Source organism: Netta rufina (genome assembly GCF_964035555.1).
Source record: "Netta rufina genome assembly, chromosome: 12".
In the NCBI taxonomy this organism is placed as follows: domain Eukaryota; kingdom Metazoa; phylum Chordata; class Aves; order Anseriformes; family Anatidae; genus Netta; species Netta rufina.
Genome location: NC_140135.1, coordinates 12,082,863 through 12,106,602, shown reverse-complemented (window position 1 = coordinate 12,106,602; position 23,740 = coordinate 12,082,863). Strand labels below are relative to the sequence as shown.

At 41.2% G+C, this 23,740-nt stretch overlaps 1 protein-coding gene across 4 annotated transcripts; it reads left to right on the top strand.

The window, feature by feature from the left end:
* The first annotated feature begins 56 nt into the window (after positions 1-56).
* Positions 57-23,702, top strand: OGT (O-linked N-acetylglucosamine (GlcNAc) transferase). 4 transcript variants are annotated; one of them, XM_084293860.1, is made up of 22 exons: positions 57-283; positions 3,635-3,785; positions 4,825-5,068; positions 6,171-6,239; positions 9,206-9,322; positions 10,734-10,813; positions 12,023-12,218; positions 12,416-12,556; positions 12,789-12,889; positions 13,087-13,240; positions 13,342-13,443; positions 13,667-13,846; positions 15,100-15,258; positions 16,575-16,664; positions 17,564-17,689; positions 18,682-18,852; positions 18,983-19,099; positions 19,181-19,348; positions 20,659-20,811; positions 21,504-21,756; positions 21,944-22,067; positions 22,656-23,702. In XM_084293860.1, the coding sequence occupies exons 1-22, from the start codon at positions 247-249 to the stop codon at positions 22,828-22,830; spliced, it is 3,108 nt and encodes a 1,035-aa protein (XP_084149986.1). In that variant the 5' UTR covers positions 57-246; the 3' UTR covers positions 22,831-23,702. The 4 variants fall into 4 exon arrangements, with proteins under 4 accessions (XP_084149986.1, XP_084149985.1, XP_084149988.1 ...); XM_084293859.1 differs by having other exon boundaries at positions 3,605-3,785; XM_084293862.1 differs by lacking the exons at positions 57-283; positions 3,635-3,785 and having other exon boundaries at positions 4,990-5,068; positions 6,171-8,005.
* The last annotated feature ends 38 nt before the right edge of the window (positions 23,703-23,740 follow it).

Sequence of the window (23,740 nt, the reverse complement as noted above, 5' to 3'; positions counted from 1 at the left end):
GCGGAAGGAGACGGAGGCGGTTCCTGCGGGATCCCTCCGCCGCGCCGCGCGCGGACTCTTTGAGGCGGGGAGCTAGGTCCGGCCGCCGCCATTCGGCTGGCCGCCGCCGCCAGCGCCATTTCGGGAGCCGCCGCCTCAGCGCGCCGCCCGCCCCCGGGGCGCAGCCCGGGCCCCGCTCCGCCCGGTGCCGCCTCACCGGCAACCCCCCTCTCCTCGCCAGAGCCTCGCCGCCAGAGCCTCGCCGCCATGGCGACCTCCGTGGGGAACGTGGCGGACAGCACAGGTACGGGCCGCGCTCGGGGCCGCCCCGCCGGGCCGGGCCCTGCCCTCAGCGGGCACCGCCGGGGCCGCTCCGCCTGCCCGGGGCCGCGCCTGCCTCGGCCGGAGCGCGGCGCTCCCTGCCCGCGGGGGCCGCTCCCGGCGGAACTTTCCAGAAGCGGCCGGCACCCGTCGCCTTTGTGCCCGGCTCGGCCCTCGGGGGGCTGTGAGGGCTCCTTGGGCTGTGCTTACCGGGGGGCTGTGGGGGGCAGGGACCCGCCCCGAGCTGCTCCCCCCCCCCCCCGCCCGGGGGCCGCACGCGTGCTGCTGCTGGCGGAGCTGCCCCCTGCCCCCCTCCCAGCACACACAGCCCTGTGCTTCCTTGCTGAGGGGGTGAAAGGGCAGCACAGCTTCGCCCTGCCGGTTTTCAGGCTCTCTTCTGGCTGTAAGGGAAGGAAGAGCGAGGAAATCTGGGACAGCGTCTCGGAAAAGCGTGGGGGGGAGCAGGATGTGTGGGGAAAGGGCAGCGGTGCAGCGGCAGGGATGGGCAGCCAGAAAGAGGCAGGTAACGCGGGGTCAGCTCGGCCAGGGCTGCTGCCCCTGCAGCGTTGGGAGCCCCGAGCTCCTTGAGGAGCTGCGAAGGACAGGACGAGCTCCTGCCTGCCGCTGTCACCTGCTCCTTGTCACCAGCACCTCCCGGCTGGGGGCGGCCGCTGCTGCCTGCCTGCAGCTTGCACCCGAGCGCTGAGCACGAGTGGAGAGCTCAGGTGGCTGTGGGGGAGAAAAAGCCTCCTGTGATACTGCTGTGCGGGTGGTTCATCTGCTGGCCTTCTGTGCGGCTTGCACGCACCAGGCTTGGCCAAGGTCACGGTCAAAGCGTGTAGTGCAGGCTAGCATTGGTGCACAAATTCACGCCAATGAGCCTTGCTAAAGGGTTTTTCTGCCTGTGGCTCTTTGCTGCTAGTGCTTTCTTTAGAAATGGGTTCGGTGAGCAGCCACGTTATGGATTCTTTGGGTGGCATGACTCCTGCTCTGCAGCAGCCTCACTGAAAGTTCAGCTCCTTCGAACACAGGGATTGCAGCTGTTTGCTTCCCAGCATCGACTGTGCTCCTCGAGGGGATTTCTGCTAAAATATTTATTCGGAGGTGGATGACTGGATGTTTTATGCCCAGGGATTGATTAGCTTTATCTCCGCTCAGGGGAGCGAGGGAGGGATTGTTTTGGGAAGATATTGATAAAACGAGAGAGAGTTTTAGTACCCTCATTTTATCACTTCAGCTAGTGATTGTTATTCCCGGGTGCTGGTGTGTTAAATACAGGACTTCTGCAGTGTCCTTGCTCTGTTGCCTGGGGAGCTGCAACTTCACTTTCACTCTGTGCTCGAGCAGGCCAGGCGTGCTGTTCAGGGAGCAGCTGGAAGTTTCTTTCCAAGTGTTCGTGAGACTCCCAGTCTAAACCTCTATGGGTTTTAGTATTTATTTTTTCGATTTTTTTTGCTTTAGCACTGAAATTTAATCCCACTATTGATACTTAAAGAAAAAATGACTCTTGCCCACGGGCCACGTGCTTTCTCTGTCCAGCCTTCCCCTGTCTGTGCTGTGGCTGCTGCCGCAGGAGGGAGCAGGAGCAGCAGGGCTGTGCGCTGTCAGCCGCCTGCGGCCCTCACAATGCTGCTGTCACATCCAGGCTGAGTACCAGTTATGGCTGTGCATTGCCCTGAAGGTTAACCAGGCTCTGAAGTCCGCTTTTCCCTTAGTCTGTGGTTCAGAAAGCTGTGAAGCAAGGTCCTAGAAAGCAGGGATTCACCTGTTTGCAGGTGCTTGGTTAGTAATGTCTCAAGTGTCTGACAGTCAGTAGTTTTGCTAGTTCCAGCTTAAAATGAGCCTTTAGTTTATAGCGCGGAGACAGTATTATGTGCAAAAACAACTTCAGTTGGGTCATGTCTTTTTTTCTTTTTTTTTTTTAATTTTCAAAACCAGATAGCACTAAAACAAAATAGTGAAAATAATTGAAATAATTGCCGTTGATCCTGAGTTCATAAAATGAACACTAGGCGATAACTCTGAACCTGATGTCTTTGTGATTGTTTTGCCATCTTTAAGAATTCCCAAAAAGCGGTTTCAGAGGATTCGTGTAGTATGTAGCTGCAGCGTTGTGTACTCAGATACTGAGGTATTTGCTTTCCTTCGGTAGGATTTATTTGTTTCATTGCATCAGAAACAGAGAACTCCCCAGGTGCAGGTGGGAAGTATTGAGGAAACGGAATTAAGTGTCTGCAGAGTACTGGAAATGCTGGACTTCAGAAGGAAAAATAGATACTTGCAGTCATAAAAGCTTTTAATAGCGAGACTAAGTGGTATAAAGGCAGAAATTGAAGGCACTTTCTAGGATGAACAGTTGAGGGTTTTTTTTCCTCAGGCTGCAGTTGTCTGTATTCTAACACAGAGCTGTCTTGGTAAGACAGTTAACTTGCTTTTCGCACAGGAGGTTGTTATATCTAAAATGGGGTGTTTTATTGAAGTATTTTGTTCTTTGTGAATGTATCTTAAATATTAAAAACGTTTTGTCCCTCCCATTCCAGCTAAGCCTCCCGAAGTAGGAACTGCTTTCCTGTACCCTCTCCTTCTTGTGCTTCCTTCTGTAGGCCCGCCGCGTAACCACTGAAGCTTGTGTTTGTCTCTCACCTGATACCCTTCTCAGGCCAGCACTTTATTCGATGGAGGAATTGTTACTCGTTGTAGATAACGCAGGCAGTATAGAGGTTTAAAGGAATGTTATGCATTACACATTTGTCTTCAAGGGCTTTTACACGATACCGATCTACTGGCATAGCAAAACTTCCTTTTCAAGTCCTTTGAAGTCTTTGTCTGCTGTCCTTCATTTTCCTGTTAATTTTTCAGAACTTTTAATATTACAAAGCACTAGATTTACAGATCTGGGGGGAGGGTAAGGAAATTCCTTGTTCTGTTGCTTGCACTGCTACTGTTATGAACCGAAGTAAAACATCAGGAATATCTTCAAATGTTTTTCAGGTTCATTGAATGTGGTTGATTTCTGTCTTGTAATAGCTGTGAATATTCGTGTTTCCAGATACTGATGAAGTCATGCGCTTGTACGCACACTGTTAGAAATACCATAGCAGTAGGTGGGAGCCTGAAGAGCTGAGAGCTCAAACTGTCACTTGCTGTAGTGTTTTATGTAATTTCAGACATCTTCATCCTTTAGTTCGAAACACTTTTTTTTTTTTTTCTTCACATTTGTTTTGTTTTTGTTTTGTTTCTTTTGTTTGGTTTCCATTATCTAACTTTTTGTTTTCCCCCCTTAAATGTTTTGGTGATTCTCCAGAACCAACGAAACGTATGCTTTCCTTCCAAGGGTTAGCGGAGTTGGCTCATCGTGAATATCAGGCAGGAGACTTTGAAGCAGCAGAGAGACACTGCATGCAGCTTTGGAGACAAGAGCCTGATAATACTGGTGTGCTTTTGTTACTCTCATCCATTCACTTCCAGTGCCGCAGATTGGACAGGTAAGAGAACTGAGGGGTTCTGTCAAGTTTTCTTTTGAGTTTGTGCCTGGAATAGTATCGAGCACAGCTGAAAAAAATGCTCATCTAACATTGGCTTTATCTCTGAATGCGAATGCTGACTAACCTCATGGTAGCAGTAAGAACTCGTCAAAAATAACCTGCTTTTTTGAATTCTTCAGGGTAAGAGGAATACGGATGGGAATTGCTAGCTTTGCAACAAACAACAGATCTTGCTGTTACTCTCATTTTTTTTCATATTGGATGCTTTAACATCAGAGTATCAGCCACACTTGTATGTACCAGAGTTATTTGCACAAGTAAACAAAAGTCTTTATTCCTCTTGCAGCGTGGGGTTTGTTTGTTTATTTTAATTCTAAGACCGATTGTTTGCAGCAGAATGGTATTGCTTAGATAAGGATTCTGTCTTGTGAAGGTTGTCTCTGTGCTCTTTCTGCCTGCCTGCTCCTGACCTTGCATTTTGTCTGTCAAGCATTTTGAATTGTAACTGTTCTAGTGGTAAATCTGTGTGTGTGGGGAAGGAAGTAAAAACTTGAAATCAGGATTTATTCTAGGTAGATTTCTAGATGAGGTTGCAATAACAATTCAGATACTGTAAAATGAAAAGTAAAAGGGAAAGTAAAATGGAGGAGGACAGGACAGAATTTTACATCTACACCTGCCTGTTGTATCCTGTTTCTTAAAAAGACTGGCAAGTGAATGAAACATTGCTTAGAAAAGTAGCATGCAACTGTTGGAAGAGGCTTTGAAGAACATCTGCAATGCTTTCTCCAGCGGCATTGAGCTCAGGCTGGTGAGGAGACTCGAAGCCTACCAATTGCAACTGAGTTCTCTTTCTTCAGTAGAATCTAAAAGAGGAGTAGGAGAGAGGATAGTTTAAACTGGGAGAAGCTAAATCTGTAAATCCAGATTCGTTGGCTGTGGGTTTGGCTGGCTTAAGCATGAACGTTGACTAAATAACTAGGCAAACAGGTGAGCACTGGAAATCAGGTGTTTTGCTAACTTGTGTAATTTTTTCCAGGTCTGCTCACTTCAGCACTTTGGCTATTAAACAGAATCCGCTGTTGGCCGAAGCCTACTCGAATCTAGGCAATGTGTACAAGGAACGTGGACAGCTACAAGAAGCTATCGAACATTACAGACACGCACTACGCCTCAAACCAGATTTCATTGATGGATATATTAATCTGGCTGCTGCGCTGGTAGCCGCAGGAGATATGGAAGGAGCAGTACAGGCATATGTGTCTGCCCTTCAGTACAACCCTGTAAGTAGCACTTCAGACTTGGCTGCTGTGTCACTTCTATGTCTATAAGTGACTGCTACAAAATCATCTGCTGTTCAGGTTTGGGGTTATAACTGTTTAAAACTATTTTTTTAGTGAAAATAGTGTTAGAGTGTTATCTTCTGATTATTTTGCCTTGTGCTCAAATGGTCTCTGTAGTGGTACTCAGCATGATGGTGTCTGCTTGCTATTGCATCATGAGTACCTGTTTTGTCAAAAACCTTTAAGAGGCAGCACTGGTCTGGTGTATACATCCTTTTTCCTTGCAAAAGCAATTGAAAAACCAGTTCAACAAGAGCTTGGCATCTTTTGCTGTGTTCTTCAGCCTATGTGAACTCGTCAAATTCACGTTAAGCATTGTGACTAGTAGATAATGCATTGGCTGGAGTACTGTAAGATGGTTTTTATTACAAAAGTTGAGTTTTACTTAGGTTAGAAACTTTCTTTGTTAATATTGACGCAGCTGTCCTCATTCTCTGTGGTCTTACAATAGACTGCAACTGCAGTATCCAGCAGTATATGCTGTGGTTACAAATGAAAGAAAAAGAGCAAGTGGCAAGGCTTATGGATTAATAGGGGAAAACAGGGAGGTAAAACTGTTGAGGATGCAGGAAGCAAGGTCATTATGTATAATTTGAGATCTAGGTAAAAGCCATAATGGTAACAGTGTAAATTTAAGAGTACAGGTTAGCGGTAGTGCTTTAAAAAATAAAATAAAACTGTCCCCCCAGAACAAATAATGATTAAAAAAGAGGCTTCAAATACTTAGCATAGGGCACAAGAATTTAAGCTGCTTGTGGGGTCACTTGAACTTCCTGTTCTTTCATATCTCTGTACAGACAAATTGTATGAACTGGTTCCTAATTCCTTTTCTTCTTCTTCTTGTGTTTTTATGGTTCTAAAATCAGTCAGATCTGTTGGCTATAATGCTAGGTCATGAAAAAATATTTTGAGTGTGTAACGTATTTACTGGGAATTTACACTGAGCTGCAGGGGACTGGGGAGTTCTGTTGCAGGGCCTGTGTGAAGACCTTTGGGGCATCTGTGAAGTCCCGAAGCTGACGGCATGACTTTGATTTTTCAGGACTTGTACTGTGTTCGTAGTGACCTGGGGAACCTGCTCAAAGCCCTGGGTCGCTTGGAAGAAGCCAAGGTAGGTGTTGAGTAGAATACATGTAAACGCCAGTGTTTTGAAAACTTGAACTTTGCACCAAGTCTTCAAATCTGCGTTGATCTACAGACAGTCTGAGAAACTGCTGAAAACTGAAGGCACTGAAACACCCCAGAGTAGTTGCAGGGCAAGATATGGCATGTCCATGTTTAAAAGTTGGTTTAAGTCAAGAAATGGAACGTTACCAAGCCTTTCTGCTGAACTAGACTATCCGATACCATTCTGAAGTATTGGGCAGGGGCTCCACCATGCTCTTATCTGGAAATAAGTAACAGTCCTTCAAATCTGAGGCTTGCCTGCTGGTGCCAAGCAGAGAGCCTGTGGTTAGCTCGAGATCCCTGTACGATGCAGGTGCTATTGAAAATGCTGCTCTTCTAAAGTCCTTTGTGGCTTGTAAGTGGAGAAGAAACTTATCCAAATGTTACCTTGTAATATTGGCTTTTAAAGATTTTTATTCTTTTTAACTTTTCCCTTCCCTTGATAGTGGAAGAAAGGCTAGTAAATGATCAATAGCTGCAGTATGCGAACCCCCGAATAACTTTTCTTCATGTCTTCCCTTCTCCCCTCCCTAAAATAAAGAAATCAGAAGGACAAAGCTGGTTTGTTTGGAAATGAACTGATCGAAAGAAAACTTGCTGTAGTGGAAAGGTGGCTTCTAGCAGTCTTGCGTTTCCTAAACTGAGAATTTGAACACCAAGATGAGTTGAAAATTCTTGGCATGTTAAAACTCGGATTGCACAAAGAAATTGTCTTGTTACAAGCCACCTTACGCGTCCGCGCTGCAGGGGTGAGGAGTGTGGAGAAATCAGAAACACTCTGGACTCCACGTCTGTCGCTCCGAGCCCCACGCGCATGCTAAAAAGTGGAGTGTATGAACAGCGTAGCTGTCTGTTTGGCTGCAGCACCATCGGGGAGGGTCCGGGTCTTTATGGGGTAAGGGGAGCCTAGGTTCAAAGTTGATGATTTTTTTGGATTTCTCCTACCAACTTGGATGCGCCTACCGTCCTAGCACAGCGTAACCGATTTGGTCAGATCCAGGTTGGAAACGATTCGTAGTAGCGCTAAGAGTTTGAACAGTCTTTGAGACACTTGGTTCTCAGCCCACCAAGCGGACAGCTAACATGAATTGCACTTCACTGCAGCTTTAGTGTGACTGGTATAGGCCAAGACACTGCGCCTGCCTTAGGTTGCTGACTTCTTTGTTTCAGAGCTCTGGAGACACCTAGTTTGAAAGTGTTATTCCGTTTTGTGAGAACTTAATAAACGAGGAAAAACATCTTGAGTAAATTGCAATGTGTTTCTTTGGTTATCAGTCCATTTGAAAGATCAAGCCAGCAAGTTCCTTACAGTTTGAACTAAAATTTAATTTCTTTGTAGATATTTCAGAGCCTTTCTTCCAAAAAAAAAAAGTCCCTGCTGTATGCAATTGCCCTGATTAACCCTCTCCCTTCTGCATGTCTCCCTTGTTACAGACAGATTGTCCTCATTCCCATGTGTTAAGACATATCCAAAAAAATTGCAATTGCTTTGTTGAACTTTTACTAATGATCTTGTTTTATTTTCTCTCTTGTTTTTGGTTTTTCACCACTGATATTGTATTTAGAAGGTTTCAGGTGGGTGAAACCTCCTATTCCATGCGTAAGGTGCCTCGCTGAAGGGAGCTCGAGGCCTGGATCTAGGGCAGACACACACCTCCTCCTCCTCTTCCAGCAAGGAACGCACCGAAAAGTCACATGATGAGAAATATGGTAACGGGTTTGTAACTGCCACAGCAAAACCATTTGCCTCCATGCCTGAATCTTCTGTCTTGTGGCTTCAGAAACAGCTTAAAATATTTAATTACAAGCAAGTAATGTAAGAATGTTTTATACTAGTAGCCACAAATTCTTTCAAAGAAATAAAGTAAAAGTAAATTAAAATATTTTTTTAAAGAAGTAATTGGAGATAGTTAATAGTAAAAGCTTCTAACTCTTCTGGTTGTTCATTTTTTTCCTTTTTTCTTCTTTGTTTGGATTGCAGCGTTCTGCTCTTCTGATGATGCGCTGTGATCCTGCAGTAGCGCAAAGGCTGCGCAGCGGTAACGCGCATTGCGTGCGATTAAGCCCTCGCGAACGGTTGACTGGATGATTAATCTCGGGTTGGGTGCCTGCCCAAGCTCCAGGCGCTGGCCTTTTGGACACAATTGGGTTGTAACGCTTTCAGACTCCAGACATCAAATTTAACGTGCGAGTTTTTGTGTGGGCCTGTCTGGTAGATTAATGATTCTGGTTGGCCGTTCGCTGCACCTAGGGCGATGAATCTAGCAAAGCAGTTCGCAGCGATAGCGTGGCGCCGTGCTGGTTAGGATGCGCAGCGACTTCTCGCGCTTGCATTACAGGGACCTAAACCTTCATGCAATCCTGTCATTTGAGGTTTTGAAGCTGTAGCTCATGGAATGTCTCCGGAGCACCTGGGATGGGGTGTGCCATCTCACTTAACAAGGACGGCTAAAACTGAAGATAAGCTACATCTTTTTCAGTAGTCTTTCTGATTTTCAGAGTGATTTCTATCCTGCTTAGGGTTTGTCACAATTTAATCATTTTATTTCTTAGCTGAGTAGTTTTTGCATAGTAGTTTTTTTTGTTTTTGTGCACATCGAGAGAGACAGATACTTCTCTGAACTACATGAATTATTTTGAAGATGATTTCTCTGGTGACCTGGTGTCTAAAAGCATGTTAACCTGTTATCAGCATAACTGAAAAATGGTGGGCTTGCACCTGGGTTTTGGTTTGCGCTGGCGCAGGATCAACAGCAGTTTGCAGCGCATTAGTTTTGGCGCAAGCTAGCCTATACTGCAGGGTCACTTTTGGCTGGTTAGAGAATGCATACTAACAATTGTTTTCTCTCATTTTTTTCTTTTTACAAATATTCCCCTTCCCTTGTATCTCTCTTCTTTAACTGTTCCAAGGCCTGTTACTTAAAAGCAATTGAGACTCAACCAAACTTTGCAGTGGCATGGAGTAATCTTGGATGTGTTTTCAATGCCCAAGGAGAAATCTGGCTTGCAATTCATCACTTTGAAAAGGTAACTGTCTAAGCCAGTCAGCTTCACTGCTAGATGTTAATGCACAGGCAGTTAATTGTCTGCTTATGGATGAATACTTTGGTAGGTGATAAACATATTCTGATCAGCAGAATTTTTTATAGTCCTGTTGACGTCCTGTATTAATAATTTGTTTACTTCCTGATGTTTCAGACTGCCTGTATACCACTAAAGAGATATGTTTAGAATTGCCCTAAGGACGTCACACACATGTCAAAGATAAGAAATTCATTAAGTTGTTTTACAGTCCTTTACTGGAATAGAATTTTTACAAGTACAGTTTGGGAATAATGTTTTATGTGTTTTTTTTTGTTTTTCCTTTTGTATGTAAAAAGGAGAAACAATTCCTCTTAAAACCATTTTTTGTAGCAGTTTTTATTTCAGGTCTTCTTAACTTTCCTATGATTAACAGAGGAGAACAGTTTTAAGTAATACTCATTCTTCTCCAGGATTATTTTTCACCACTGTTTCAGATTTTTCTAGATCTTTGTCATTAGACAACGATTTAGAGTAAGATCTAATACCTTTTAGTTAGCATCTGAATACAATTTGTATTCCTCTGAAGTTCTAACATGACCTAAAACCACATTTAAGATGTGGTGGACAGTTTCTTCCTGGTATTCTTGACTCGGATCTACAAAACTAATTTTAACTGCTTGTTTTTTGTTCCTGTATCTAGTAAATGATAATTAACAAGTATCTTAATCTGGAAATAATGGTTCCCGTGGGAAAGACTGTAGGAGTGTGGCTTTCCAAATACACATCTGTAGCTTATTACTGCAGAGTGAAAATGTTTTTTGTTAGTCAAATGGTTACATTTTTTTTCCCTATACACACAATGTATTTGCTTTCTTCTTGCTCCTGTGAAATTGGCTCTGTTTTTTTTTTGGCTCTGTTTTTCTATTTCCTAAATTTTAAAAATAGGTTTCATTTTGCAGTAGATAAGGGACGTAGATAATTTTTTTTTTTTTAAGGTTTTTCTTTCCTAAAAATAAATAACAGCATAGCAAGGGTGGGCAGGAGACTTAAGTATGATCAACCTAACATGAAATAAATGTTTAACATTTTATTCTGCAGTAGTCACAACTGATGTTACAACAGTTACTTTCTATTCTAATACACATGAATTTGGAGGGAACTAGGTGATGGCTTAGGTAAGCAAATGAATGATCTGAAGGTAGTGTATTTTGTCCCTTCTTCAGATAAGTAACTTCAGTGTTCTGTGATTGTATAACTTAAGTTTTCCTTACTAGGTTGTTCATCGTCTTAGGTGCTTACAGATTAAGTTTGACAGGCTTTAAAAATAAATCATGTGTATATACATAAACAAAAATTAACTTCAGGTATCATAGAGCTTTTGTGCTAATGCTCGAAACTTTAAAAATACTTCCAGGCTGTAACGCTTGACCCAAACTTTTTGGATGCTTATATCAATCTGGGAAATGTCCTGAAGGAAGCAAGGATATTTGACAGGTAAGCAGATAAGTAGAATCACTCTGTCAGCGGTGTACATATCATACATGCCAAGTGTCAGACATACCAAGATACAAGTTAGGTTCCTGATGTAAAATCTCTTTGGGCAGACATAGTGAAAACATGTGCCATGAGCTGAGAAAGTAAATGCCTTTGGAAAGCTGGATACTGGAATTAAGAATAAATAATCCCTGTGGAATGTATTCCCTCGTTACTTTCCTGTACTTAATTCTAATTTTTAAGACTTTACTACCGAAGGTGTAGACAAAAATAGATTTGAAATAAAGTCAGGAGAAGAGGGAGGAGAAGGTATGTGAGAAAGGCATGAAACTACCATTTTCACTATGTGTTTCTAGACCTCTGGTCTGCAGGTGTTTCTAAAATTTCCCTTTGTGTAGGACAAGCTAAAATGCTGAATTCCAGTTTAGCATCTGACTGAATATTCTGTATCTGTTGTGTCCACATTGTGTTATTGCATGCGGTTGTAGTAGTATGTTTGCTGTTGTTTGGAGTAACTTGTTTTGAGACGTCTAATCTGTTCAATGAATCTTACTTCTGTTTCTGGAAGAAGATCCAGGCTGTGGTGTTTCTATGCAGTGTACAGTATTGCATCTGTTGACTTGTTTGAGTAGCAGTCTGGGAAAAGTATGGGATCAGTTCCTTGGACTACTCCAAAAAAGCATTGCAAAAGCATGAAATTCTTGCTTTTCATGTTCCTTTATAGAATAAATTGCAGAATATTTTTTGAATACAACTTTAATTTTGCAAATGAAGAAAAGGTCACAAACATTCTAGTAATACAAGCCATATTAAAATAGTTCTGAAGAGGAGTACTGCACATCTCTTCGGCTGAAGTCTGTTTCAGACAGTGGCTGTCTCGTGTGGAGCAGTGAATGTTGATTATTAACACAGTTTTGGAACTCAGGTTGTTTAACTAAAATGAACAAAGTCTGTCTTCTAGCCTGCCAGTCATTACAAAATTGAGCATAGTTTTAAAATGTCATGCATAATAATTCATTTCTTGATTGGCTTTTTGATTCAGGCAGTACTTATCTGTGTTTCCAGGAACATCTTGCAGAACAGGGGCGTGGGTTTTGTGTACATGGTGGTATCTATCCCTTGAAGGTTTTCATTGTGTATGTTTTTATGACGAGATAAATATGACTGCTGCTCTGTGGATGATTGTTTACCTTCTTTTTCTTGTTACAGAGCCGTAGCAGCTTATCTACGAGCCTTGAGTTTGAGTCCAAATCATGCAGTTGTGCACGGCAACCTTGCTTGTGTGTATTACGAGCAAGGACTGATAGACCTAGCAATAGACACCTACAGGAGGGCTATTGAACTACAACCCCACTTCCCTGATGCCTATTGTAACTTGGCCAATGCCTTGAAGGAGAAAGGCAGTGTAAGGAGTGCTTTTTTTTTTTTTTTTTTTTTTTTTTTTTTTTTTTTTAAGTTATTTAATATCCATCAGGATAATATTCAGGAAATATCCACCTTGAACCTGTTCAAGTGATTGTATAATAACTTCTTATAAACAGTGCTGTTACAAGAAATTTTACAGTATCAACAGTTCCTTTTTTATTCTTTTCCCCTTTGAAGGTGGCTGAAGCAGAAGAATGCTACAATACAGCTCTTCGACTTTGTCCCACTCATGCAGATTCTCTCAACAACCTAGCAAACATCAAACGGGAGCAGGGGAACATTGAGGAAGCTGTCCGCCTTTACCGCAAGGCTCTTGAGGTACAGTTGAATGTGGTCGGGAGGTGGGGAATTAAAGCTGAGAACATGTAATATGACATGAGTTTTAGGTATTTTTTTTTTTTTTTCCATCTCTTAATCATAAGCAGAGGAAATTCTGCTCAGAGACCTGAGTCCTAAAATGAAGAGTAAGAAATGCACAGGAATTTCCTCTGTTATGGTGGAATTTGGGGATTTGAAAGACTGATTATGCTTTTATTTTTTTCCCCTCCAGGTGTTTCCAGAGTTTGCTGCTGCACATTCAAATTTAGCAAGTGTTCTGCAACAGCAAGGAAAGTTACAGGAAGCTCTGATGCATTACAAAGAGGCTATTCGGTAAATGGATACTTCTTGTAATAGTCCCGGTGTTCCATAACAGGAAAGTGCCATAGATCTGTACAGGATGTGGCTTACAGTAGCGTATTTAAATTCAGATAGTTGCTTTGCAAACCCGAAAGTGTGGCTATGAGTATGTTTCCTCAATGGAGGAGAAGCTTTTATTGTTCATAACGTATGTTATCTTGATTTCTCAGAATCAGCCCCACATTTGCAGATGCTTATTCTAATATGGGAAATACTTTGAAGGAAATGCAGGATGTTCAAGGAGCTCTACAGTGCTATACCCGTGCCATTCAGATAAACCCAGCTTTTGCTGATGCCCATAGCAACCTGGCATCTATTCACAAGGTAACACATGTGAATGAATCACTCTTAGAATACGGTGGGGCATTGTGGGTACTTACCCTGAACGTGTTGGTATCTACTGACTCATACCTTTGTCTTTACAGGATTCAGGGAATATACCAGAAGCCATTGCATCCTACCGCACTGCTCTGAAACTGAAACCTGACTTCCCTGATGCCTACTGTAACTTAGCCCACTGTTTGCAGGTGAGAGAGGGTTGTAATTCTTGAGATTCCTTTTTTGTCAAATACAAAGCTTGATCACCTTGACCAAAGACTACATACTCATAGCGAAAGATTAAACAAGTCTTAAATCAGAAGACTGTCCAGTTACCATCAGTAATTACTGGAAGTGTTGCTTCCATTTTTGGGAGAAGCATTGGTCTCAGCTTCTTGAATAATCTTTTTTTTTTAATTTTACCTTTTCTAGATTGTCTGTGACTGGACAGATTATGATGAAAGAATGAAGAAGCTGGTTAGCATCGTGGCTGATCAGCTGGAGAAAAACAGACTGCCTTCTGTCCACCCTCATCACAGCATGCTGTATCCCCTTTCTCACAGTTTTAGGAAGGCTATTGCTGAGAGACATGGAAATCTGTGCTTGGACAAGGTAGGAGGTGTTATAAAGGCCTGTTGTGACCGGAGTGCTTTTGTCTGTTCTTATCAAAAATCTAATACTCACCTAGTTAATATTAGCCTTTGTAAGGCTTTCTAGTCACTGACCTGTGGAGATGCAGAGTGAGTAAATGTTTCCCTAACAGTAAAATAATATATCCACGCAGCTGTGCAGTAGTATTTCCTGAAATCTGCTCCTTCCCAGCATCTGTAGCGCTTGGTACCTGACCTTGCCTCATATGTTCCTCGCTGAAACATGCAAGCTTTTTGTTTGCTTGGCTCTGGGATTTCCAAATGCACTCACCTTCGTAGTGGCAGCAGTGTTCCGGGGTCGATGCATCTCAAATAGAAGTATTAGATTTTTTCTTTTTTTTTTATTCTGCTCTGGGGTACTTTGTGTACAGTAACATATTTTTTTCCAAAGTTTCTTTCATTAAACGTCTTCTTTTCTTGTAAAGACTTAACTATGCTATTTCCACAAAACTGCACAGCACCTCAAGCTGCCAAGAGTGTCATTGCAGTTGATGGCAAATTCTTTGACTAAAATAATGTAGCTTGTTTTCCCTTTGAATCAGAGGGTCACAGCTGTTGGCAGTTTTGATTGTTGAAACAGACTGCGTGAGCAGGTTGCCAGTTATAATTGAAAATGCTGTCAACCAGTGGAAGGGTCCAGTTAGCATGAGAGATTGTACGGATATGAAACTTTAGAAGATGTACTTTTAAACTGGCTTGAATTTGGGGTCTCTGCAGCCTTATAATCTTGCCAGAGATAGTGGTTACAAGCTGATGCCTGGGGAAGATGGTGAGCATAGCAAAAAGCTTGCCGTGATGTTTCACAGGAATGCTGTTCTGGTTAGAAGTGGTTTGTGGTTCAAGAGCGAAATGATAGTAGTGGTGTGGCATCATTATGTTTAATAATCAGGGATGGAGTACTTCAGAATGCGCAGAGGGTAGAAAGGCAGAAATGTTAATAATTTTCAGCAGTCGTGTCTGTCTTTATTTGCCTAAACATAGGCACATGACATCTTGTAACCCAGTTTGTGAAAATTGCACTTGGCTGCAGTGGAACATACGTAATGCAGGTTTGAAATAGCAGATGCTCATAGCCCACTTAAATGCTGGATAAAACTAATTTTAAAAACTCGTTTTTTTGTTGTTGTTGTTTTTTTTTTTTTTTTTTTTGTCTGTGTTTAGCATTTGGGTTTTATTCCTGGGTTTATAAATATTTGTGTTACATTTTCTTGACAGATTAATGTTCTTCACAAGCCGCCATATGAGCATCCTAAGGATCTGAAGGCCAGTGAAGGTCGACTTCGTATTGGCTATGTGAGCTCTGATTTTGGAAACCATCCAACATCACACCTAATGCAGTCAATCCCAGGCATGCATAACCCAGACAAATTTGAGGTAAAAATCTAAATGCTGAAGCTTTTAAAATACAGCTGAAATAGGCACCTTCTTTTCCTTGGTGCAGGCAGATAAATTAGGGAAGGGCAAATCTTTTGTTGCTAGTATGTGTTGGTTAGTGATCATCCTTTTTTATGGGATGGGAGAGTTCTGCTGCCTAAGAATTCTTCTTTTTACAAGATAATGTGTTACTTAGAAGGTAGGAATTACCCATCCATAGAACTACTGCGGGTAGGATTCAAAGGCCATGGGAAATTATTTTTTATTTTCTTTTTATTTAAGCTTCATCTATTGTTCTTTTAATAGATGTGTTTCAACATCAAGCTTCTGCCTAGTTACTTCAGAGTTACAGACATGCATCCATTTTGTGTTAACTCTGTGTTGCAAATGCTTTACAAGCCGTGTTTTTTCTCCTTTTCCCTCTTCCCTGTGTCCTCTCTACTTTTTCCTGGTCACACAGTCTTTGTAGTCTGAGATCCTTGTGATGCAGCCGCATGCTTGATTTATCAGAAGTGTCACTATGAAGCAGTTTTCTTCCATGAAGCAATCAAATTAGCAGTCTGAGTTATCTGTGGGGTGGAGGGAATGTACCACTTCCCCTTCAATTAGCCTGAGAGCAGCCTTTTTTGTTCCAGATTTTTAAAGCTCTGCAGACCTTAATATAAATAATAAAAGCTTATCTACTGTCTTAGTAAAACCATGCTTTTGTCTTTCAAGGTAACCAACTCTCTGCATGTTGATTCTGTTTTGTCTATAGCTTATAAAGATTTAAGATTAAAGATTTTGAATTTCTCGGATACATTTGCAATTTCTTAAATGGAGAGGACTATTCAATTTTTAAATAATCTGTTAAAAAAACTTTCCCACAACTTAACTTTCCTGTTCAAACTGAGTTATAATTACGTGCTTCTCACTGGTTACAAATTCAAAGATGTCTTGTAAAAGGCATTTTTAGAGAATTGAATGCTCAAATTCATTTATTAAAATTGCTTGATTTGGCATTGGTGAGAACTTTGTATCTTCGTTTACGCAAGATGTAGTGCATTATACTTGTCCCAGAACTAGGTAGAGCTGAGGCCTGGTGCTAATATGTTCAATGCCCTTTTTTTCTTTACTTCTTTCTCAACTGGTAACTGCCACACAAATATAATGTAGTTTGTCTGGAACTAGATACAATTTTACTTACATAATTAAAAACTACAATACCATATGTTTATAGCAAAATTATTTTGTTGTGAAATAACTTTCCAATAAGAGCTTTATAGCAAAGGTATAAATTATTGCAGGTACTCAATTTGTGATGCCTTCTCTTCTAGGTATTCTGTTATGCCCTGAGTCCTGATGATGGTACAAACTTCCGTGTAAAAGTGATGGCTGAAGCAAATCATTTCATTGACTTATCTCAGGTGAGCTTTCTGATGCTCTTAGCAAACCAAAAGGAAGAGAGATCAGCCTACAGGTTAAGATTTTAGCAGCAAGGACTTCTTGAACTAGGCCAACACTAGTTTTAAGAATTTGGGGGTTTGTAGATGTATTGGCGTTATGCATAACCTGGGATACAGTGATACAGGGATACAGCCTTATCACCTGTGTTATATTATTAAAAATTAATATTAAACAATATTGAGTAGCTTTTACATTGGGTATTAAAATAATGGTCATACCTGAATGTCATGGATAAATCAAGACACCACAACTGCAAATATATTTAAGCTTGCATAAGGTTACTTTACCCGTGTAAAGTGGGGCAGAGGTTTGCCTGATGGAGGGACTTTTTTCCCCCTGTATCAAAAGCTTGGTTGGTTGGTTGGTTGTTTTTTTTGTTTAGGTTTTTGTGAAAAATGTGATAGGGATTTCAGTATACACAGAAGTTATGTTATCTCAAGATAACTGACAGTAACCTAAAGCAACTTGGGATTTATGTATATGAAGTAATATATATAAATTAGATGATGGTTAAAACCTGTACATAGTTTTTAAGCACTTCATGTTGTTCAGGATCTGCTCTCATAAATAAAAATGCTACATGGATGTTAGCAGAACCGTTTTTTTGAGATGGGTTTGGCAGAGTTGAGATTTTCCTGTTTGTTGTTTGTCTATAGCAAAATCATGTTTTGCCTTGTTACAACAGTTTTGGTGTTTTGTTTTGTTTAGAATGAGTTGAGGATTTATGCCTGTGTAAAACTAAGAGTGACAAAACTTATGTCTCACCAAATTACGCATTTGACATTTATCCGTTCGTACACCAATGACTAATTGCATTTGTTATTGAAAGCACAAATAAGTTTGTTTATTTATTCTTCAGATACCGTGTAATGGAAAAGCAGCAGACCGCATCCATCAGGATGGGATACACATTCTCATTAACATGAATGGCTACACCAAAGGAGCCCGAAATGAATTATTCGCTTTGAGACCAGCACCTATTCAGGTAATTAAGTTGAAGAGGACTGTATCTCCAAAAACAAACAAACAAAAAACCACCGATTCTTAGTAGGAGTGTCTCTTTTTTTTTTTTTTTTTTTATTCCTTCATTTCTCTCCTCTCTGGCAGAGTGGAAAAAATGAAAGCTCATGTTTGATCACTGTCAGAGATCTGGGGACGCTCAAGTTTGTAATAATGCAAGTACAATTTAGAACAGGTCGGACGGAGGCTTTGTTAATTGTAATCACAGTGAGAGAATATTCAGACAGCATCTACCCATTCTGTTTCCCTGTTCTCTACAAAGTGAATGCAGAGATGCAACCTTTATACTCTTTCCTCACTTTTTTCCCCCCTGAAAAACGTTAATATTTTGATGTCAAGTTGAATAAAATGTTAACAAGACCAGGTATTCATCCCTCCTGCGTGTTACAGGATGCGGACTTAAGGATGGTCTCCTTAAGTAGCTTGCTAATCACCACAGTTCCAAAAGGGATTCAAATAGTGAATGCGACAATATGGAGAGATGTCTCTTGGAGTCTGAAGGAGTGGTATGATCACAGAAGCGGGGAGTTGGAGTCAATCACAGACTGTTTGCTTTCTAGTTGAAAGAAGTGTTGTTTTAGTTAGGATAAAATTCTTAGCTAGACCTCTTGAATATTAATAATTTGAATATTGCGTTATTAAAGGAGAGAGACTTTTTGAGGATTAGCAGATGTGAGACAAATAGGATTGTTTGTGTTGAAGTGGTGCGATTTGTTTTCTTTTTCCCTGTGCTTCACGTGCAGTTGACTGTGTCCTGAAAGAGAACTCTAATTCTGTAAGGTTCCTGTTTACAGCTTTCTTGTATTGACGAAAACAAGGAAAAAGGTGTCTGAAACATTTGCAAAAATGAGTTGAGATCTGAGCTTAACTTACCATGTGGTGATTTTAACTTGCTTTATTTTGGCAGTGCACCTGGGACTGAAGTCTTGCTTTTTTTTTTTTTTTTTTTTTTTTTAGGCAATGTGGTTAGGGTATCCTGGAACCAGTGGGGCATTGTTCATGGATTACATCATTACGGATAAAGAAACTTCTCCAGTTGAGGTAGCTGAGCAGTATTCAGAGAAACTAGCTTACATGCCAAACACTTTCTTCATTGGAGACCATGCCAACATGTTCCCCCATCTGAAGGTATGTAGGAAAGTAGAGAGGGCAAGAAAAGCTGGTGTTGATAGCTGTTCTTTTCTGTCAGCTGTTGTGATAAAATGACATTTGGTAAGGGATCCTGTAACTGTTTTATTTGTTTTTTTGTTTTCAACAGAAAAAAGCAGTCATTGATTTCAAGTCCAATGGTCACATTTACGATAACAGAATTGTTTTGAATGGTATTGACTTGAAGGCTTTCCTTGACAGCCTCCCCGATGTCAAGATTGTTAAGGTGAGAGCTATGCCTTTGTGTGTTCTGTCTTAGACACTGAAGCTATTATTTTCTCTGATGCTAACGGGTTTTTTCTCATAGATGAAGTGTCCTGATAGTGGAGACAATGCAGACAGCAATGCTGCCCTCAGTATGCCCGTCATTCCTATGAATACAATTGCAGAAGCTGTGATTGAGATGATTAATCGTGGACAAATTCAGATAACTATCAATGGATTCAACATTAGTAATGGACTAGCAACTACTCAGGTGAGGCACTTCAAGACATTCCTCTTGGGTTTTATAATACCATCTGCGTATTTTAACATAACAAGGAACAAAAAACCTCCAAGCAAATGCCTGTCTTCTGTCATGTCGATTTGTTTAGTTCTCATACTGAAGGAAAGTCCAGATGTGTTTAAGCCACAGATGTTCTGGAAGATGATCTTTCCCCAAAAATAGAGGGGTTATATCAACAGGTATCTGAAGTCCAAAACAGTTTAATTTTGTTGTGTAGAAAAGATTAAAGATTGTCAGTTGTATAGAACTTGAAGGCAAGACATGATCATTCCCTGCAGCTTAAAGGGTGTTTACAAGGCGTTGTTCAGTTTTGTTTTTCCTATCAAAAGATTGTGTTTGGTTATATAGGCCAAGTTATTTCATTGTAATTCAACAGTGCTTATTGAGCTGCTACTTATGTCTTTCTGAACTATGCACTGTGCCACCACCTCTCAGCGCTTACAGCTCCTGGGATTTGAGTGAAAGTGACAATTGTTATTTTTGTTTAAAATTTCTAACCTTGTAGAGCGGTTTTTCTTCTTTCTAAAAACACCAAGGTTGGACACTGACATAACTTCTTTTGATTTGTGAATTTCCTTCAGTTTAGTTTTTTGGCACTGGAAGGAACGAGCTATAAGCTTCCTAGTGCGGTCACAAGCGTTCTATATAAGCATACAGCTGAAATGTGGCTCCTTGTATGTTTTTGCGGCAAAATGCACCTTTATCCATCCTGGCTAATTAGAACTAAGTCCAAAGGAGCTGGTTGTTTCCTTGTCAGCCAGTTCCTTACAGTCTCAGTTACATACTATCCTGCATCTTTGATCTTAATTGTCTTTTTTCTATCTGTTCTATTGTGCCTATTGTCTTATTCAAAACAAAAAGTCTTTTGCTTCTTAAATACTGTTTTCTTCTTCTTCCTTGAAGTCTTGATTTCATTTTTAGTCTCAAGGCAGTGAAGGGACCTTAAGGAGGGGAAGAGTCCATGTGTAATGCCTCTTTAGATGCTGGTTCTTTACAATTACTTGGAATTTCAGAGAGACATAGCCAGGGCATGAAAATGCCAAGCGTTTTATTCCTTGGTGGTTGCAACATCATGGCAGTCACAAGCATGTTACATGTACGAGTTAAATTCTTGTTCTGGGTAAGTAGACAATTTTGTTTTCATAGAAGAAGCCAAAGATATGCTTGTAGTAAGTTATGATGCCAACACATTGCACTGTGCCTCAGAAAGATTCCATAGAGCATAAGCTTGTTTCTTGTGATTTCAGCGTTCAAGTAGCCTTTTCTCTTTTCCAATTTAGATTAACAACAAAGCAGCAACTGGAGAAGAAGTTCCACGAACTATAATTGTTACTACCCGTTCTCAATATGGCTTGCCAGAGGATGCTGTTGTATACTGCAACTTTAATCAGCTGTATAAGATTGACCCTTCCACTTTACAGATGTGGGCTAATGTGAGTGTCTGTGTATCTGATATGAAGACTGAGGTTGGACCTCTGGAACATAGCAGTTCTACTGTTCAAATCAAGAGAAATGTCATGCAAGTTAAAAGTTCAACTGTTCTGTGGAAAATACTGACCTGGAGCCATTTGAATCCTTAAAATGCTCATGCTACAGGGCTTGGCATTAACAGGATATAGATATTTTTTATTTTTATTTTCTGGTTTGATTTAAAATCGCATCTGTGCTTCTAGTCAGTGAGAATTAAATCTTGGACAGCATAAGTGTGCTGGTACTCCACTGAGAAATAAGCCTGCTCTTTGCTAGCCTGCACGCTTAAGTTAGAGCTGGCCTTGGCAATTGGTAGTGTGGAAGTACGTTGCAGAGATCTTTGAGGGGTATTATTTTATATTCCAGAGTGTGAGCCTATGAATAAATGGTATCACCAATTTCAAGACTTATTCTTCAAGTACTACTTTGTGAAGTATTGCTCAGTGTTGCTGTATCTTTCAGCAGTATTTGGAATAGAATGCCATTCCACTCCAAATTGTAATTTGTTTTTTCCTTGCTCTGTTATCTCAGATTCAAATATTGAATGATTGTGTCTTTTGCTTCATTTTGATACGTGGCAATTTATTGCCAGTACCCAGGAAGAGAAAGGTCTCTGACAGAACTGTTTGTATTTTCTTCTTGGTTGTTTTTACAGATCCTAAAAAGAGTTCCAAACAGTGTGCTGTGGCTGCTACGTTTCCCGGCTGTAGGAGAACCCAATATTCAGCAGTATGCACAAAACTTGGGTCTTTCCCAAAACCGAATCATCTTTTCTCCTGTTGCCCCCAAAGAAGAACACGTGAGGAGGGGGCAATTGGCTGATGTTTGTCTAGACACTCCGCTTTGCAACGGGCACACAACTGGGATGGATGTCCTGTGGGCTGGGACTCCGATGGTCACTATGCCAGGTGATGCGAGGGGGAACCTAGACAGAGCAGATAAATTTGATTGTGATTTATGCTTTAACAATAACAGCTAGCTGGCCTGATGGATTTTCTCATTTCCTCTTCTGGAGGCAGAAGCAAAGTAATACTCAGTAGCGTGTTACTTGATAAGCTGATTCCTTTCATCTTTTTTGTTTGTTTGTTTTTACAGGTGAAACACTTGCATCCCGAGTTGCTGCCTCCCAGCTTACTTGCCTTGGTTGTCTTGAGCTCATTGCAAAAAGTAGGCAGGAATATGAAGATATTGCTGTGAAACTGGGAACTGATCTGGAATAGTAAGTGACCTTGTACCTTGACCTTGTAACATGGTAACATCAGGAATATTAAGTGCTGTCGTTGGGCACGGTGCTGAGCCTTACTAATAATCTTGCAGGTACTTTGAAATAACAAGGCAATTCTCATCCAGAGGTCTCTTGTGCAGTTAACTCCGCTTCTGCCGTTACAGTAAATTCAATAGTGCTCCAATTAGGCTGAGGAACAGTGCTGCCTACTCTGAAGAAATTGCGCAAGTGCAGGCTCTTACCTGATAAGAAGTGCAAGAGTTCACTTATTGTTCTTTTTAAATTGAAGATTAGGCAGTCTGAAGATTAGTCAGTTTGTCATTTAAAGGTAAAATTGTGCAGTAAAAAGTTCCTGCAGTATAGATAATGCGACAGGTTAATCTATTAATGTCGCAGCTCTTTTGAAGTGGTAATGCCGGCGTGTATCAGAGGCAGTGAGGGGGTGGAACGGCGGCGTGAACTTGGTGGAAGTTGGAGAGTAGGTATTATTGAAACAGTTGTACTGGCAGTTCTGGGTTTGCTGAAATAGATTTAAAAATAGTGTTTGAAACTGCTCATGACTGGCTTTAACTCTTTTTACAGCCTGAAAAAAATCCGTGGCAAAGTCTGGAAGCAGAGAATATCCAGTCCTTTGTTCAACACCAAGCAGTACACAATGGACCTGGAGCGGCTTTATCTTCAGATGTGGGATCACTATGCTGCCGGCAACAAACCAGACCACATGATAAAGCCAGTAGAGGCCAGTGAATCTGCATGAAGAGACTGTCTGTATGCCCACCCAGAACTCTCCAGGAACTGAGCCTCTCAAACACTTCTACAGAGATGATGAGCTAAAAACTGTGCATTTCTACTTAATCTGCCTGGTACTCTGTGGCTGAAGTGATACATGATGGTGATTAGAGCACAGCCAGACTTACTTCTTGCATGATAGGGAAAGACTCTATAGAGCCTGGGATCCTTTTATTCCATGAGGAATTTGAGTGGGATTGAGCCGTGTACATGTGAACCTGTATGTATGAGAGATGTAGTGATTGGTGGGGAAGCTTGAACTGCCCGACCAGTTATGATTTCAGGGATTGATTCAATCTGCTGATGAATCTCTCCTCTGATGCGGATTGGGAACTGGAGCTTTTTAACATTTGATTTTGGGGTACTCCTGTTGGTATACGTGTGGTTCTCCCATGACAAGATTTCCAGCTAGCGAGTGTTGCTCCCTGCGTTAAATTCTAAACTGTGCGGACTGAAAGGGCATATTTGCTGGTGTAGTCTTTTTTTATAGGTTTTATAAACCACTTGAGCCTATATCAGCCTTTTAATGTTTGACCTCTGTTTTGGAGCTCTCTGTAATGTGTTGGTTTAGATAAGGACTTCGGGTTTTTTGTTTCGTTTTTAAGCTTCTCCAATAACTCAGCTAATTGGCTTCATGATGGCAGCTCCTGTTCTGTTTGAAAACCAAATTCGATTTGAAATTAATCCTCCCCACAAGTGTTTGAGGTAAACACAAACTGGTGCCAAATACAGATCTTTCAGGAATGATGTTTAATTATGTATAGAGGCGCAGTCCTAGGTACTGTAGCAAAGACTTTAAACAAAAAATAAAGCTTTGGTTTGCCAGTTTGACTGATTTGACCAGCGTTTGGCATTCTCTGCTACCCTTCCTGTGCCAC

Bases quoted from the DNA above. Each gene is read 5' to 3' on its own strand.
- OGT (XM_084293859.1), top strand. From the start codon at position 247: ATGGCGACCTCCGTGGGGAACGTGGCGGACAGCACAG. The intron at 5,069-6,170 runs GTAAGTAGCACT...TTGATTTTTCAG, and splicing joins CTGCCCTTCAGTACAACCCT to GACTTGTACTGTGTTCGTAG. The intron at 9,323-10,733 runs GTAACTGTCTAA...AAATACTTCCAG, and splicing joins CAATTCATCACTTTGAAAAG to GCTGTAACGCTTGACCCAAA.